This window comes from Drosophila santomea, chromosome 2L (genome assembly GCF_016746245.2).
Source record: "Drosophila santomea strain STO CAGO 1482 chromosome 2L, Prin_Dsan_1.1, whole genome shotgun sequence".
In the NCBI taxonomy this organism is placed as follows: domain Eukaryota; kingdom Metazoa; phylum Arthropoda; class Insecta; order Diptera; family Drosophilidae; genus Drosophila; species Drosophila santomea.
This window is the reverse complement of record NC_053016.2, coordinates 14,353,243-14,369,184: the sequence shown is the minus strand read 5'-3', so window position 1 is coordinate 14,369,184 and position 15,942 is coordinate 14,353,243. Positions and strand designations below refer to the sequence as shown.

The window sequence follows — 15,942 nt, the reverse complement described above, 5'->3', positions numbered from 1 at the left end:
CTGTGTTCTTTGTTTCTTTTCACGTTTTAAAATTAATTTAATTTAAATATTTACTAGGTTACGATTTCATCCCGCTTGATTTGGTTTTTACTAAACCCTTTTTAAATGACTAATTAAATATTAATTTAAAGTTTTGTGTGTTTTTCATTTTATTTTTTTTTAATAGAGAAAGGAGTTTGGTTTTTGCTTTTTATGTTTTTTAAGAAATTTATACTTTTTATGTATATTTTTTAAAATTCTTTTAAATGCAACTAGTTGTAGGAAAAAGTTTCATTTGTTTCAAATATTTTCTTTTATAATTTATTACATAGTATACTATATATATATTTATATATATACTTGTTTGTCTGTGTAAAAAGAAGTATATACGTATGCACATATATATCCATGTAAATATACACATATATGTATGAACTGTGTATTAATGGTTGATGAAGAACTATTTTCCAAACTGTCCTCTTTATGCACTAGAACTTTATTAGTTATAATCTCCATCATCCTGCTCCATTCTATGGCCTCGATAGCCGGATAGCCTTACTATTTCTATGTATTTATTTACTGGGGTGACGTTTTTCTTTAAAAATTGCTTATATGAAAACTTTCGTTCAACTTCAGCTAATTGGATGTTGAACATAATCCAGTTATTGATTGCTATTTGAAAACGGCCATCAGATATTTCAGTTGGGCATTTCTGGTTTTCGGTTTCCGGTTTCCGGTTTCCGGGTTGCTTTCTCTTCTTGTGTTTAAATAAGCACATTTGATGGAAATGTATAAAAGATTTAAAATTAGTTATTGTTTTTATTTTTCATGCTGGCAGCTTGTTTGCTATGTTTTCTATTATTATTTCTTTAATATTCTTAAGCGTTAGGATTGAAATCTATCGTTAATCGTTCTCACTGACAATCGCATTGGAAAAGCATACAAAACCAAATACTTGTTATCAAAAACATGAAGAAAAGTCCCCACAAATTTCAACCATCAAATTTCCCATCCATTGGTTTTCAAGCTATTCCTGTGGGTGGGTATACAACAAAATGTACAAATAATTTCACCTTTCATCAAAATATACCAACTTCCAAGTTCTCATATTATTTTACATTTGCAATCTTTTATCAAAAGCTAAACCTTATCTGTAAATGTGGTTCAATCGTTAGTAAAATAATACAAGCGAAAAAGAGTGGATCAGAAATCTGTATAGTTGGGCATACAAAATCCGCATACAAAGTGATGTTGAAAATCTCCTTTAACCGAATCACATAAAAACGAATTTCCTCAATATTCATATTTGCTTAACTATTTCTTCGTTCTGTTCGTTACTCGAATTACACTTATTGTTGCTTGTAAATCTATTTCTAGTATGTTTGTTGAGTTCGCCTTTCTCAGCTCTTTGGATAGAGTCTTAACAATTTATGGTTTTCTGTGTAGCCTAGTCTAAGTTGAATGACATCGTTTAGTTGCTAATCATATTTCCATTATTGATTTTGAAATCTTATATGTTTTTGTTTCGTGACTTTATGTCTTTACTGTGACCCTTACGCGTTTGTTTGCTTTTGCTTTTGCTTTTGGTTTCGGTGTGTTCGTATTGTTTATATTCAAAGAAAAATTCTGATTGTTTACATTGCACAAGATTTACAATTAGAAGCAGAATAACTGTAACTTAAAAATTAAAAAGCTATTCCATTTCGAACTTTTTTCTTTGCTCATGTGTGGAAAGAAAAGTCTGTGTGAAATTTCGACCAACGCAGCTTTGCTTTTTCTTCTATTCTCGGCCATGGGATCCTCTCCTTCGGGAAATACGCAGAATGCCCAGGGATCGTCCTGCTTGGACTTTCCCCGGCTAATCCTTCGCATTTCCCAACCGATCACCCGGACCTTGGTAATTTTTAAGATTTTTGTTTCTTGTATTCCTTGTCTGGTCATCTTGAAATTGTGTGCTTGGCTAGTTGGCGGACAGAAACATACAAATTGCCATAAACTGGCCATCGAACAACCGAGTGTGTGTCCTGTGTGTGTTGTGTTTTGTGTTTTGTTGTGTTTTGTGGTACAAATATATGAAAAGTCGGGTCAGACTGGCCCACGCTAAACTCCATCGTATATATACATATATCTGTATAAAGCTCCTTGGTTTATATGTTTTGGTTGTTGTGGTCTGTGATCAGTATGTTTTCGGTGCGCTCGACACTAAAGCAAGCACATAATTACCCATGCACCGGCATGTTACGTGTTCTGGCGTCTGTTGGGTTCATTGTTATTGGTATTTTGGTATATTGCTATATCTCGAATGCTCTACTTCTTGGTCTGCCTTGCCTTTCATTTGCAATCAAACTATGTGGCCTCTTCACTGCTCACTTTCAGTGTTCTGTGTTGAATTGCTTTCTGGTTTTGTACCCGTTGAGTATTTAAGTACTTTAAGCCGAAGAATTAAAGTTCAAATGATAACAAAATAAAGAATGTGTGAGATCAATACCGAAAGTTACGACTGTTTGCTGTTCTCAATGCGCTGAAGGAGCGAACTCTTGCCCTCGTCGTGGACCTCGCGCAATAGTTCGATCGATCATCGTTTGCATCACCAAAAATCATGCAATTCATCAACACGCAGATATTATTGCTCGCAACCATTTAATTTATAAATTCATTTCCTCGGCAGCGCCAGTCAACATGAAATGCAATCCATCGGATGCATTTCACATGCTGAGCGCCTTTCTGGGCTCAAATTCACCTGCTGTGCCGCTCGTCAATTACTCATATTCACTCGCCCATTTCACTCGCATCTTTTTGATTTTTCTTTTTCGTGTTTCATTTTTCATTTTCTCTTTTATATTCCAGTAAATTTTCTTAATTCCAATTCAGATTGGTTATTCTATTGGTTTTGGTAAGGTTTACGGGGAATGTTTGGGTTTTACTCTTAGGGGTTTGCTTTGATTCGGTTTGGTTTACGATTTATCAATTGGTTTAGACATTGAGTTTAAAATAAGACTGGTAAGAAGAGGAGAGGGGAGAGGGCACTAGATACACAGTACTGGATATGTAGGGTTAATTGGTTCTGTTTCGGAAATGCAGTTTCGCTTAGAGGGGGGAAAGTGGCGTAATCACCTAATTGGCCTAGGTACTAATTGGTAGCAAAAAGTTGCTCGGAACAAATCTCTGGACTGACTTCAGTGCTGAAGAAGAAGATACAAATTTAGCTGTCTGTATTCTGTATTCTGTACTCCTAATACGTTGGGTTTTCATCTGGTAAACGCGTCGCAAAGTTCCCAAAGTTCCTACTATAAAGCTCACAAATCGAAGTCTTCCTAAAGGTTTGGAGGTTTGGGGGCTTTTGTTCTGCATTGAAGTGCTGCACTTTCCATTGAAGTCTGTCAAAAAAAAAGTTTCGAAAACCCATGTGACTATTTGTATGAAAACGCCTCGCTTATCCTATAAAATATAACATATAAAATCTAAAAAGAAAATATACCCGTTTTGCTTGCTTGTCAAACATATATGTATATATATATATTCAATGGAAGAAATCTAGATACTGGCTTGTGGGGGCTTGCGGGAAGTGAGGGGATTTCTTGGTTTACCATTATATAGATTTTTGTATAGAATTAGGAAAATTGGAATTAGTTAATTTTTAACGTTTTAGTATATGATGTTGGTTTAGTCTCTTATTTGTTTAGTGTCTGTTTGATTTTAATGAAAGACTTTTAAACGAGAATTTTATAATTAAATTATTGTGTTTTCAGAGACGATTTTTAATTGTTTTTTTTTGTGAATTTTTTTTTTTGGATTTTTGGATGTATTATTTAGTTGATGGTTTTTATCATGTATTTTCCTATTTTTTTGTGCTTTTTAGTGTCTTTTTTAGTTTAATTTACTTAAAAAGTTTCGTTATTAATTTAATAATTAACAAATTGATTTTATAATAAAACCAATAACAATAACCACCTCGCCCATATGGCTACGAGACAATAATATGTGGTGCTGATAGTAGTACAGCTATTGTGGCTAATATTGTGAACATTGTGAATATGATAAGGCACAGTCTGTCAACGACCATAGCTGCAAATTTCCAATCATTGGCAATGTCATTGCACTCGTCATCTTTACGTAGCTGTACATTCGATTGATTATTTATGTCAGTTATCACAGTGATCAGAGTTATCACAGTAATCAGAGTTATCACAGAGAAAGAGTGGGTTAGGTTGGAGAGAAAGAGATGAAGCGAAGAGTTAAACTTGGTTCAAGTCATTTTTTCGAGTGCTAAAACTAGGCTGCGCATGCAAAGTAATTGTAATCGTATTCGGAACGCAATTCAAGAGCTAAAACAGTGGTTAGTACAAGTGAAGGCGTGATCTGCGCAAAGCGATCTGCGGCACTCGCCAGCTTACCTGATCAGTTATAAAGCGGATTTCCTTTAAGATTAAACCTAATTCATATTCAGTTGATGATTTGATGCACGTGTGATGTGTGACCGCGTCCGGCATTCGGGTGCTGCCAATGGGCCCAATGCTGCCATCGTCGCCTTGTCTGCTTGGTTCATTTGGACCGGGCCGAAAACGAGAGAGAAAGTTGGCACTTGAGTGGCTGGACTCACTTGACCCAATCCCAAATGTGACTCGTTACCCATAGACCGTGCGGTAGAAGGCCGGGTTGTGTGGCAGTGTTCCGCCGGGCGTCATGGGGCGACAATTGTGCCGGAAGTCATCATCGATGTCTAGTACGTTGGCCAGCAGCGATTTCGACGAGCTTCATTGCGGGGAATAAGGTCAGCTTTAGTATCTTTCGAAGAAATGTCTAATGCAGTATGTTCCTGCTTTCGCTTTACACTCGAAGAAAGCGGAAGCAGGAACAGCGAAACTCGGAAAGTGCAAAAATTGGAACATCGATAGGTTGATGATTACATACTTTGGTTTCATTTAAAGTCAGAAAACTAAAATTTAGATCTGAACTCATATCTAAATTTATATCTAAGCTCAGCAAAATATCTATATTTTCGTATAGAACATTCTCAAATGGGAAATGCTGATGTTCCGCGACTCAGAATATATTTAATTGATACGTTTCTATATGCGTATATAGAGTAGTCTGCAGTGGCAGCACCAATAACACCAATAATTAGATTAAGTACCGCTCTTTCAGCTCAACGTCGGAGAGTATCTGGTGCTTCCGCTCGGAGGAGGTGTCCGAACAGGGCGTGGTCGGGAACTCCAGGATCAGCGGGCGTCCTGGGCGACTCATTCGCAGTATCCATGGCAGCCAGCACAAAAACACGATGCGTATCTAAGCGGCAGGTGGCGAAATGGAAACGTTTAGTGGGACGGGCTCGGGAATAATCCGATCAAAAATCAAATTTGATGTATTTATGCTCGAATTGCGTGTGCGAAAAGTTCGTGTCTGTGGATGATGATTGCCTCCCTCTGCCTGGGTGTGTGTGCTAGTTTGTGTGTGAGTGTGTGAGAAAGTGTTATTTTGGACTGGGAGCGAAAAATGTGTGGAAAACTCAGGCGGGCTTTCCACGATTTATGGGTATTTTGCATGAAACCGGCACTCACACCCAGACAGATGATGACCACAAGTATGATTTATATTTGATTTTGATTACAACTAAAGCAACACTGTTTTCAACTTGCTGCCCGGAGATATGAGGAGCAACATGTGGGTGTTCGTTGTTTGCTGTATGCTGTTTGGTGTTTGTCAGTTTGCTGGATGATTTGTTATTACACTTATAATAATATTTATGTGGGCTGTTGGGTTTTCGCTTGCGAGAAATGGACTGTGTTCGCATTTCGCCATGGTCTCTGCTTATTTATAGCTACGGTGCATGCAAAATTTATTATCTACAACACAAACACGGATACAGATACAGATACAGAAACAGATACAGATACAGATACAAGTACAAATACAGATACAGATAAACACGTGTATAGCACGAGGCAGAAACACACATACACAACAAGAGTTATAACAAACAACTGAGATGATGGTAGTTAGTCCAAAGCTGCTAAGCTGCAAACAACTCCCCCATAAGACATTCACACCGATCAATAGATTCTGCTTTCTATCTGTATAACTTATACAAACATCTGATTATAATTGGTCAGTTAAATATATCATTAAAGTATCATTTCGAAATATCAATTTCCCTCTCTAAAACGGCAGGACTTTCGAACGCATTTCTAATTTCCTATCCCGCCTTTTTTGAGCGATAATCAATAAATCCAGTAACAAAAAACGATTGCGTATCTCAGTTGTGCCCCATAATCTCATTCATCAACGATTGCCAGCTGGTTAAATGGCGGGAAGTAAACATGGTAACATGGCAACTTTGTGAGCGGCTAAACTGGTTAACTGGACGTGTAGTCGAGGAGCCTTCGAGTACGACCACAAAAAGGAGCGCCATTGTCGCAAAAACGCAAATCGATTGGATAGTCAGGACATGTTGCGCTCCCCTCCCCCCTCGATGCAGCTTATCCCCAGGTGTTCAGGCCCCTCACTACTCCGACTCCATGTCCACCGAAATCCATGCTCGAAATCCGTAATGCAGTTGAGGAGCTGAAAACCGACGCTCATAGCTGACAAGCTCGCTTGCAGTTTGTCTGAAACTATCGTTGTTTTTCGTCCTTCGTCCTGCGTCCTTTCGGCCAGGCTTTCTGCCTCCTCCATCATGTCGACTCCTCCTTGCTGGCGGTTTCCACGCTTTTTCCCTGTTTTTTTGTTCTTTTTTCTTTGCCAACAAGCGGGAAGCTTACATGGAAATGCGCTTCAGGACGTGGCATGCAAACCAAATGCAAAGTTAACCATTGCCATCGAGCAACTGGCATTTTTGCCCGTATCCATATCAATGCGGTCCACCCACACTTTCCACCGCCTTTTGTGCAAATTTTGCGCAAATTGATTTGTTGTTATCACACAAAAGCGCGGGCCAAGCGGGCTGTTTGGTGGCAGCCATTCTCTGGGGCCAATTCAAGTGGCAGGCGACAGTCAGCAGTCGGCAGTCGGCAATCGGCGGCAAGGACTTGCCAAAGGACTTCTTGGGCATGCACATTTCTAATGCACCTGGCCCCGGCCCGCCGTCAAAAATTGGCTCAATTTTCGGTGCCGTGTAAGCACCACTCACAACTGGGCCAACTGTCAAGCCCCGAAACTTGCTCCGTACTTGCACTCGATTGCTGGCTTTGGTTTTTCCCCCATGTGCTCCATGTGTTCCAAATTCAATTGTGTGTCGAGGGGCGGAGACACCGCACATTCTTGCGCGAAAGCCATACAAAACTTGTCATGTGAGTGACTCCTTAAAAGCCAATCGACTTCGCCTGAGCTGCCCTTATTCTTGATTTTTCCCTACTTCTCTGGCTCTCGTCTAGCGAAACTTTTCATTATGCACTTGGAGGCCATTGCAATAATGTGCAGAAATTGCTTTCCACTTGGCTGTCTTGTGAAAATATTGTCATGAGATGTCTGATGTTTTCACCACTGATATCAGTGTTGCAAGTTAAAAGGAAAATAAAGATATTTTTCGATACTTTCTAAGGTGAATGGGAAACGAAACACTATTGAGCTTGGACAAATATTTACTTTTGTGGCTATTGCTTTTACTCTCTAAGTAATTTTCACTTTAAACCATTTTAAACTACGTGTGCTTGTACAGTAATCACTAGGAATGTTCAAGAGCAGGAAAAAAGGTTTTGTTTGCAAATTGAAACACAAAATATTATTCCTGCGAGTTCTTTGCATTTATACATAAGTACTTTATTGCTAACTTTACTATAATTTGAATGAAACTCTTCAATGTGCAGACTCCCAGCATTTTCTATTCAGTTATAATTATGCCTGCACCAAAGGCATTATAAACTACATCGCACTCAAACACACTCGGCACCACACACAAAGAGACTATGTACAGAGATACATGGATTAAATATGTACTTAGAGGAAAAAAGATATTGGGAGGCAAATAGAGGCTAGATTACCATTTACAGAACTTCGTACACCAGCACAGCATATTGCATAATGGATAATTGGACAGCAGTTTTGACGTTGCCATCTGCTTTGGTTATATTTTGCATTTTTTGCATTCGTTGCATTATTTGTTGTTTATATTTTCATATGTTAAACCTATTCGCATTGGTACGGGTATAATGATGCAGATACAAAAGCGTGTGTGCAACTGGTGACAAAGTTACGAGATAAAAAGGGGTTTGGGAGTGGGCGGGGAAGTGGGCGGGGCTTGCTGGTTAGTCGGTTGGTATCTGGATTCTTGCGGGGATCGAGGGAGAGGCTGGCATACACGTAAGTTCAAAATATGGGCCCAACATCAACATTACGATATTTTTCATTACATAAATTATTTTATAGTAGACACGTATAGTAGCTAGACATGTTGGATGGTTACAACATTCATTTCGTACTCTGTACATCCGTCCGTCACATTTCGGCTCGGCATTCCCTTCGCTTCGTTATATTACGTTCCTTTTGGGTTCTTTTGGGTTCTTTTGATTTACGTTTTGGGGTCACACACACGGGGTTACACGGGGTTACACGGGGTTACACTGGGCTACTCGGGCTAAACCTCGACTCAACTGACATTTCTCTTGGTTCTCGGCTGGCTTTGGTTCTCAGCTAAATTGCAGATACAGTTATGCATACTAACAAAATCAAAGGGGCAACACAAAATTGCAGCTTGCATAACGGCCTCTAAGTAGGCATCAAAAACTAACAAAGAGCCAATTGAAAAACCGAACAACGAAATGGGTTTTTTGTGTGTTTGAAACTAAAATGCACGACAACATCAACAATAATAACAATCAAAGGATATCGAACAACATTTATTTGTGCAACTATTTGCAAATACGTTTTAGGCATTTTAGGTATTTTAAATGTTTTTATAGCTTGATGCTCTTTAAGGATGTGAGCTGTGATATAAAACATGAGCATGTTCTTCGTTTTTGGTTCGAAATGAATATGGTTTTCACTGGAATGAGTTAATACATAGACTGACTTTTCTCTTTTAAACTAGAATTTGGATTTGGTTTTTGAATAGTTATTTGTCTGTTTGTATATTCCCAAGAGCGAAAATAATTCCAGAATTTATTTTTTAGAGATCTGAATAGTGTCTATATCGACATTGAGAGATTGGACTGAATTACTTCTTTTGCGTTAAAGTATTTGGTTCTGATTAAATAGCCAAATTTTAAATGCACATTGCTGAATAAAAAATGGGAAAAAAATATTGTTTTAAGAATCATGTTTTAGAGATTAATGTTCATTTGTTAGGCTTCGTTTTTACAATCAAGGAACACAACACAATCACAACGAGTAACTAAACAGTGTAAAATAGCTAACACAAAAACATTTCGCTAGCTAACACATAAATTATCTTAGCACGGCTCTTTTTTCTCTTCGCAGAGATAAATCATATGAAAAATGCTAATTCTATGCGACAGTGGCCTCAAACCCGACAGCACGGAGGACCTCAACTCGAGGACATTCCGCCCCCCGTTGGCAGGAGTAAAGGATATATGGGGCAGGATATTTGGGGGATATGGGAGGTTCCTCTGGAGCTGGCGTTCTGAGGCCACTGAAAACTAGCTGAAGCTATAAATGATGAGTGATGGTCGCATTTGCAGTTGTTTCTTATTTTGATATTTTTGTTGTTGGTTGGTTGGTTGGAGATAGTTTTTGGTTGCTGTGGTGGTTTGGGATGCTTGTTTTTACTTATTTTTTTTTTTTTGGTGGGTTGACCTATTTGCAACTTACCCATTCGGACATTTCGTGCGTATCAGCATTTCGATGATGATAATTTAATATTAAAATCGTTGACACAACGGATGAAGCTACCATAAACATTATGCAATTGAAATATGTACCTGTTGGTTGGTTGGGCGTGTTGTCAATATATATATATATATGTAAATATTATATATATTTATTATGTTTAGTGTGGGAATATATTGTAATTGTTGTAGTGGTGCACGTGGATTTGGTTTGTTTCATTGTTATTATTATTATGTTGGATTGGAAGTTGTTGTTGTGTTTTGTTAGTTCGTTTTGGGGTAACGCATATTTCAAAGTTCAGATTTTATTCATAGTGTATGGTTTCGATTCGTTTATATGCATTTTGTGTGCATATCATATCATATCATTTTTGCGGAGGGTACACAGTTGTTTGAAAGAAAGAAAACGGCAAGAAATATGTACAAAATATTTTAGTTAGTACATTAAATGCAAAAATTTTCGGTTTGTTAGCTTCTTAATCGTTCTGTTTTTAAAAGGCATAGCAAATGTTACTTTCAGGAAAAATACATATGTATAGATTTATTTTCTGTTTTTATTCACACACACACGAGGTTAACTTTAGCTTGTATACTTTAGACATAGGTTAGGTATGTATATATAGAAGTTAGACACCAAAAAGTGTACGCCAAGAACGGAATTAGAGAAATTCAACAATATAATTTCAATTTGAATTTTTTTTAGCGCTTTTTGGAAGATAAGTATTCGAATTTAAAGATTGCTTAATTTTGAAATACAAAATTATGAAAAAGTGAAAAAAATTTAGTTCGGTTGACTCAAATTTGGTTTAATTTATAAAGTGGGGTTGTTTCTTTTTGCTTTTCACTGTGAAAATGATAGTTATTTTTTATACTATTTTACTATTTTTGAAGCAGCTTATATGTGCCACTTCTTATAAAGTGGAGTGGTTCCTTTTTATTCTTCCCTTACTGTAAAAAAAATAAATTTATCTATTCAATTTACCATTTTTAGACCTGTTTATGATTTCTTGAAGAGGATTACCAACCAAGTTGTTGTAGTCTTGTCTTTAAGAATTTTGAAAAATGTATAAAAGCCCAATTGGCTTTCCTAATAATATTTAACCCAATGCAAAAAGAAATCTAAGCAATTACCAAGCTATTTATCTCTTGGAAATCGATCTGTCTTCCCTATCTCCACTTTACAATCATTTTCATTCTATTGTTTTTTTATGATTATATCAGCACTATTTGGAACATCCCAACTTTATGTAAAATTCCGATACCTTGACAACCGAAACTAAAAATAGTTATAACGTGCAAGAAACTCGTTGTCAAATATGTGTGCATTGTTCAAACTAACTCGTGGTTTAATTTATATATAGGTTTTGATCAGCTTTTGGTCTTTAAGGTTCATATAATATAGTGGGTTACATTGTTATTAATTGGTTCTTCGCAAATTCGTTAAGGCTTTATAATCTAATTATAAGCCCCTCTAGTTATGGTTAATTAGTTTTCGATCGCTATTTCGTTTTGGAAACATTTATCTTTGTTGCATCAGCACTTATATTCCTTTTAGACTTCAAAGCCAAATATTTATGCACAACATTTGACTTTGCTGCCAAAGTAAATATGTCAAGTAGTGAGCTGTGCTCCAAATTCGCTTGGGTTTTTAATTGTGTGTCAAAGTTTTAATATTATAAGATCATCGGATTTTATTCGGATTTTAAAATCATTTTAGAAATGCATGGATATATAAAATGAGTATGCAACTGCAACTTTATAGATATACGAGTATGAAAGTATTACGGTATAAATGTTAAGTTAATGAATCAAAAGCATAAGTAGGAACAGCGATAACATGATTCAGGTTACATATAAGTACGACAATACGAAAGCTCTACCATCGACTACTATTGGTAAACAAAATGATCTTACCCAGCAGTGGCACCGCATCGGAAGTAGCCGGCATTGTCTCGGCAACCATATTGAGAAACACGGTCAGCGAGAGCAGGATGGTAACACCTAGATATCAGATGGAAAGTTCCGATTAAGTGAAGTGGATTTGCATGGAAAATACTTGTCGTCATTAAGTATGGCATTACATTTTCAGAGTCCATTGTGGTTTTCGTTTAAATAGTTTGTATGTAGCTATACTGTGTTAGCTCTAATGAGAAATAAAGTCCTAAGTTCAGTGTTTCTAGCAAAGCCATTTCTCACCGCTGCCCGAAATTTTCTTACACTTCACTAATTGTTTTCCAAAGCATTTGGAATGTCATGCCCCATCATTAACACTTCCTGAGGCATTGCAACCTCCCCACAGCCTTTAGTACCATGCACTTTCCAACTCGCCCTGGCTAGCCATTCATTTTTGTGTACTCAAGGAGCTAGGTCGAGTCCCAGAGTCCCAGAGTCCCAACTGATTTTCCGAGCCACTAATGCCACGTCCTGTCGACAGACAGCACACTTTAAGGAGCATTCCCCGACTCGTTGAACACTTTACACTGCTCTCAGCTCCGATGGCAGCATTAAAAGTTCAATAGTTTGCTTACCATCGTTGAGACTGTGGCGTCATCAGCAGGCCCAAGCTGGCGGAGTGGGTAGCGATGGCCATAATGGATAATGTGCGATGTCAGTCAGTTAGTCGGTTAGTCGGTTAGTCAGTCAGTTTCATAGTGAGGCAGCTGGCTGGGGAGCTGTAGCTCATTCCTATCGACACGATTATGAGGGGCTTCTAATTTGAAATTCGCTGCTTTCGCCGCCAACTAGGCTGTCATTATTTAAAAAGTACTTGGCAAATACTTTTCGAGTGGCTCTTAAGCTGTTTGCATGTGTGTTGGGACTTTCCCCACCCCAACCCAGCTTGTTATTCCCCAGTATTTGCGTTGCGTAAGTGCTTTGAAATTAATGTGGCTTGCTTTCCCCTTCCAGGATCCCTAGAATCCAAATTTCCAGGCAAACTTACCCAGTGATAATTTTTCACCCGAATCCGGCGGCAGGGTGAATCCGAGCAGGGCCATGGAGGCAATCAGTACACAAGGTATGATCAGGTTGAAGAAGTAGTACAGTGTTCGGCGGCGGATGATGATGGCGAAGGTGATGTCTATATAGGGTTCCGGGCAGCAGTTGTAATAGATCTCGTTACGTTTGCCGGGCACACCTGCGGTGGTTCAATGGTAGGGATAGTGTGATTATGATAAGTTCTCGGCGCGATTAGGCGGTATATATGTCGGTTTCTGTTCAGATATGTTGCATCTGTGGCAGTTTTTACTTGTCACTCGGGCTGAGCACCTTGTTCTGAGCATATTTCGAGATAGGAGTAAAGTAGGGTAGTAGGAGTATGTAGTAGTAGTAGTAGAGCATTGTAGAAAGTGGGTAAAAGCGTGTTTGGAACAGAGCAGAGCAGAGCAGATCAAAGACTAGAGTGGCTGGTTGAGTGTAATTGAAGCATTATTGCCATTCAGTTAGTTCTTGAATGTTTTACAGATATGAGTGGCTGAGTGGCTGAGAGGCTGGGAAACGAGTGCAGTGTGGGTGTTCATGCAGGGCTGATGTTTGGATCTTGGGTCTGGGTTTCATGGTTTCTGGGTTCCTGGGTTTGGTTGAGTGTAAACTTAGTTTCGGAAAGAGTTTTATTTGTCTAGGCAACTAATTGTAAGTAAAGTTACGTAAGAGCAGAGCAGAGTGGAGTAAAGCCGAGCAATTTACTATGGGGTAAAAGTTGGTATGCACTTTGCTTTCCAAAATGTAAATACGTAGTAGAAAAGTATGTAGAGATAAGAAATCGTTTGTGGGTAGTTCAAGTATGCATATACATGTACAAAATCAAAGTTGAGAGTGAAGTTGTGTGAGCTGAGTTTATTGGCTGTAAATGGAAGGTCCTCAATGTGTCCATGGTATTGTGCAATTTATACTTATTTTCCCTTTGGTCACGAACACAACCATATTTACTCGGCTAACTATTACCCCTTTGTCATGGTATCGATCTTCTAAAATGATTGGCCAACTGTGGCCAAGGAAACTTAAGCCACCGCAAAGCAAAATAGTTGTCCTTGCTGATTGAAAGATTTCTAGAACTTCTGCTAATCTGCTTTTTGTAAGAAACTTTCTCCTAGCATTCTAAAGCACATCCATTCAAAAACCATGGAACCTCTTTCCATGACAACTCCGGTCCCTTCTTAATTGCTTTCGTACCCGCCCACTCCGCGACATGTTCGCAAACATATTTGCAATAAAAACTTTTGGCAAAAGCATTTGCCATATGCCCAAAAGAAGTGCACAAAGTACGGTAATAGTGGTAGTGGTAGACAACAAAACTTCGAGCAAAATTATATGCTCAACTTACTCCAAGATTACCAAAGGGATTACCAGCGACACAGACTGCGAACAAAATGCCTTGGCAGCGTATTTAAAAATGACCCAGCTACTTTGGGCTCCCACCCGAAGTTCCCAAACTCCTTCCCACAAACAGTTTACCTCTTATGTCTGGGAGCACTTGGCCAACTCAAAATAATTTGCATAAGCTGGTGGAGAAAAAACCCGCAAATGCGGATAGAAAATAACGAATGGCCGAAAGGGGGAAAGGGTGAAAGGAAACAAAAAACCAAAAAACCAAAAACAAAAAGCCGGCGAAAAACTTTTGAAAACTCCCGAAAAATTACGCACGGAAAAATAAAGAACCGAAGACAGGAAATAAAAGAGAGCGGAGTTGGCAAATGAAACCCAAATTTGTTGCAAACATTTTTCTTCTGCACTTTTGTGGCCAGTGTTGAGTTGAAAACTTTCTGCGTCTGCAAAAGGCACTAATTCGCAGTGCATGTATGTGCGGGATGCAGAAGTATTTGTCTTTTAATTTCTTAATTGGTTCTGCTGCACGGCTAAAGAGCTTGGCTCCATCCCTCTACTTATCCATTCAGCTGGCTCCAAGTTTTCCCGGACTGCGGAAAGCTGGAAACATGAGGGTGTGGCTGGATTTTCAGCTCTCATGGTTTTCAATTGTATGCTGCCATTTGCCCATTGACTGCAAATGTATTTTGACTTTCCTTCACTAAAATCTCTAGGTTTTGTGCTCTAAATAATTTACTCCATTTAGCTTCCTAGTTGAGTCTTTCCTCCAATAGTCCATTTTGTTGTTTTTGAATTAGAGTTTGACTAAATCTACCTTCACTATTAAGCTGTGTTTTAATAGTTGGAAATCGCTGCCTACATGAACTTACTAGAAATAAATAGGGTATAAATAAGAAGGTAATTGTTTTTGGCTTCGTGTAATATTTGAACGTCTTAGACAAGCGTTTCATCCGAAGTGAGTCCATCTTGGATTAAATAATAACAAACAGAATTTACGTTACATATTTCGTATAAATATCGATTACTTGTATGCAATAATATGTACAGTTTTTTCTTTAGGATCTCCTCGTATATATAATATATATAGTTGTTAGGCAAAATGCAAAACGTGTCCAGCCATCTTCACAGCTGTCTTAGTATTTTAAAAACAGTTGGTATAAGGTATAAGTTAGCGATTCTATTCAGCATTCAGTTAGTTTCTTATCGTTACGCTATCGGCATGCCTTTATCAGCCATCAAGAATAAGATGTAAATATTCCGGGAAAAGTAGTCTAAGTAAATGCATACAGGGTCGGGCCTTACCTCTTTATTAGGTTTATAACTTATTGGGGCCTGCACTTGGAGTAGCATAGTTAGACTGTTATGAGCCCGAATTATGCTCCTCCAGGCAGGCTTCTTACACTGAGAGTAAACGAAATGTTTACGCGGCTATTTCGGTCTTAGAAGTTAAAGCGCCCAAAGAATTTATGCGATAGTTTTGTTTGTCGGAGTTTTGTTTTGAAAGTAGAGTGAGTGGGAGAACACTGGATAAGCGTGTGATTTGGGTGGAGTACGAAAGTATTTGAGTACGAGTAATTGGGTGGGATAACAACAGGGTTCATCGAGTGCCTTACTTAATTCCGTATTCATTGACCTCGAAATTGAATTATGATGAATTAACCATATGAGGAAAAGTATCAAAAAAGCAGTGATGTAAACCTTCTCATCTCTAAATGATTGAAAGCTGCTTTCAATCACGTATCGATGAGCAACACAGTCGTAGTTTCGAACGGAACGAGTTCGGAACTTTAGTTCGCAGCTTGAACCCTGCTCAAGAGTGAAAGAGAGTAAGTAAGAGATAGATGGAGAGCGAGTACTGAAG

At 38.3% G+C, this 15,942-nt stretch overlaps 1 protein-coding gene across 4 annotated transcripts in view; it reads right to left on the bottom strand.

Moving 5' to 3' along the window:
- Positions 1-325: 325 nt before the first annotated feature.
- Positions 326-15,942, bottom strand: part of LOC120445878 (neuronal acetylcholine receptor subunit alpha-7) — a 53,693-nt gene continuing 38,076 nt past the window's right edge. For 3 of the 4 annotated variants that reach the window (XM_039626562.2, XM_039626643.2, XM_039626731.2), the window contains exons 8-9: positions 12,700-12,894; positions 11,614-11,759 (exon numbers count right to left, since the gene is read on the bottom strand). In XM_039626562.2, the coding sequence (XP_039482496.1) occupies positions 11,635-11,759; positions 12,700-12,894 (320 nt within the window). In that variant the 3' untranslated portion in view covers positions 11,614-11,634. Of the gene's footprint in view, positions 4,097-4,373; positions 4,513-4,608; positions 4,732-5,113; positions 5,266-9,741; positions 9,852-11,613; positions 11,760-12,699; positions 12,895-15,942 lie in introns of those variants that run through there. The other variant, XM_039626817.2, reaches the window with a different exon arrangement.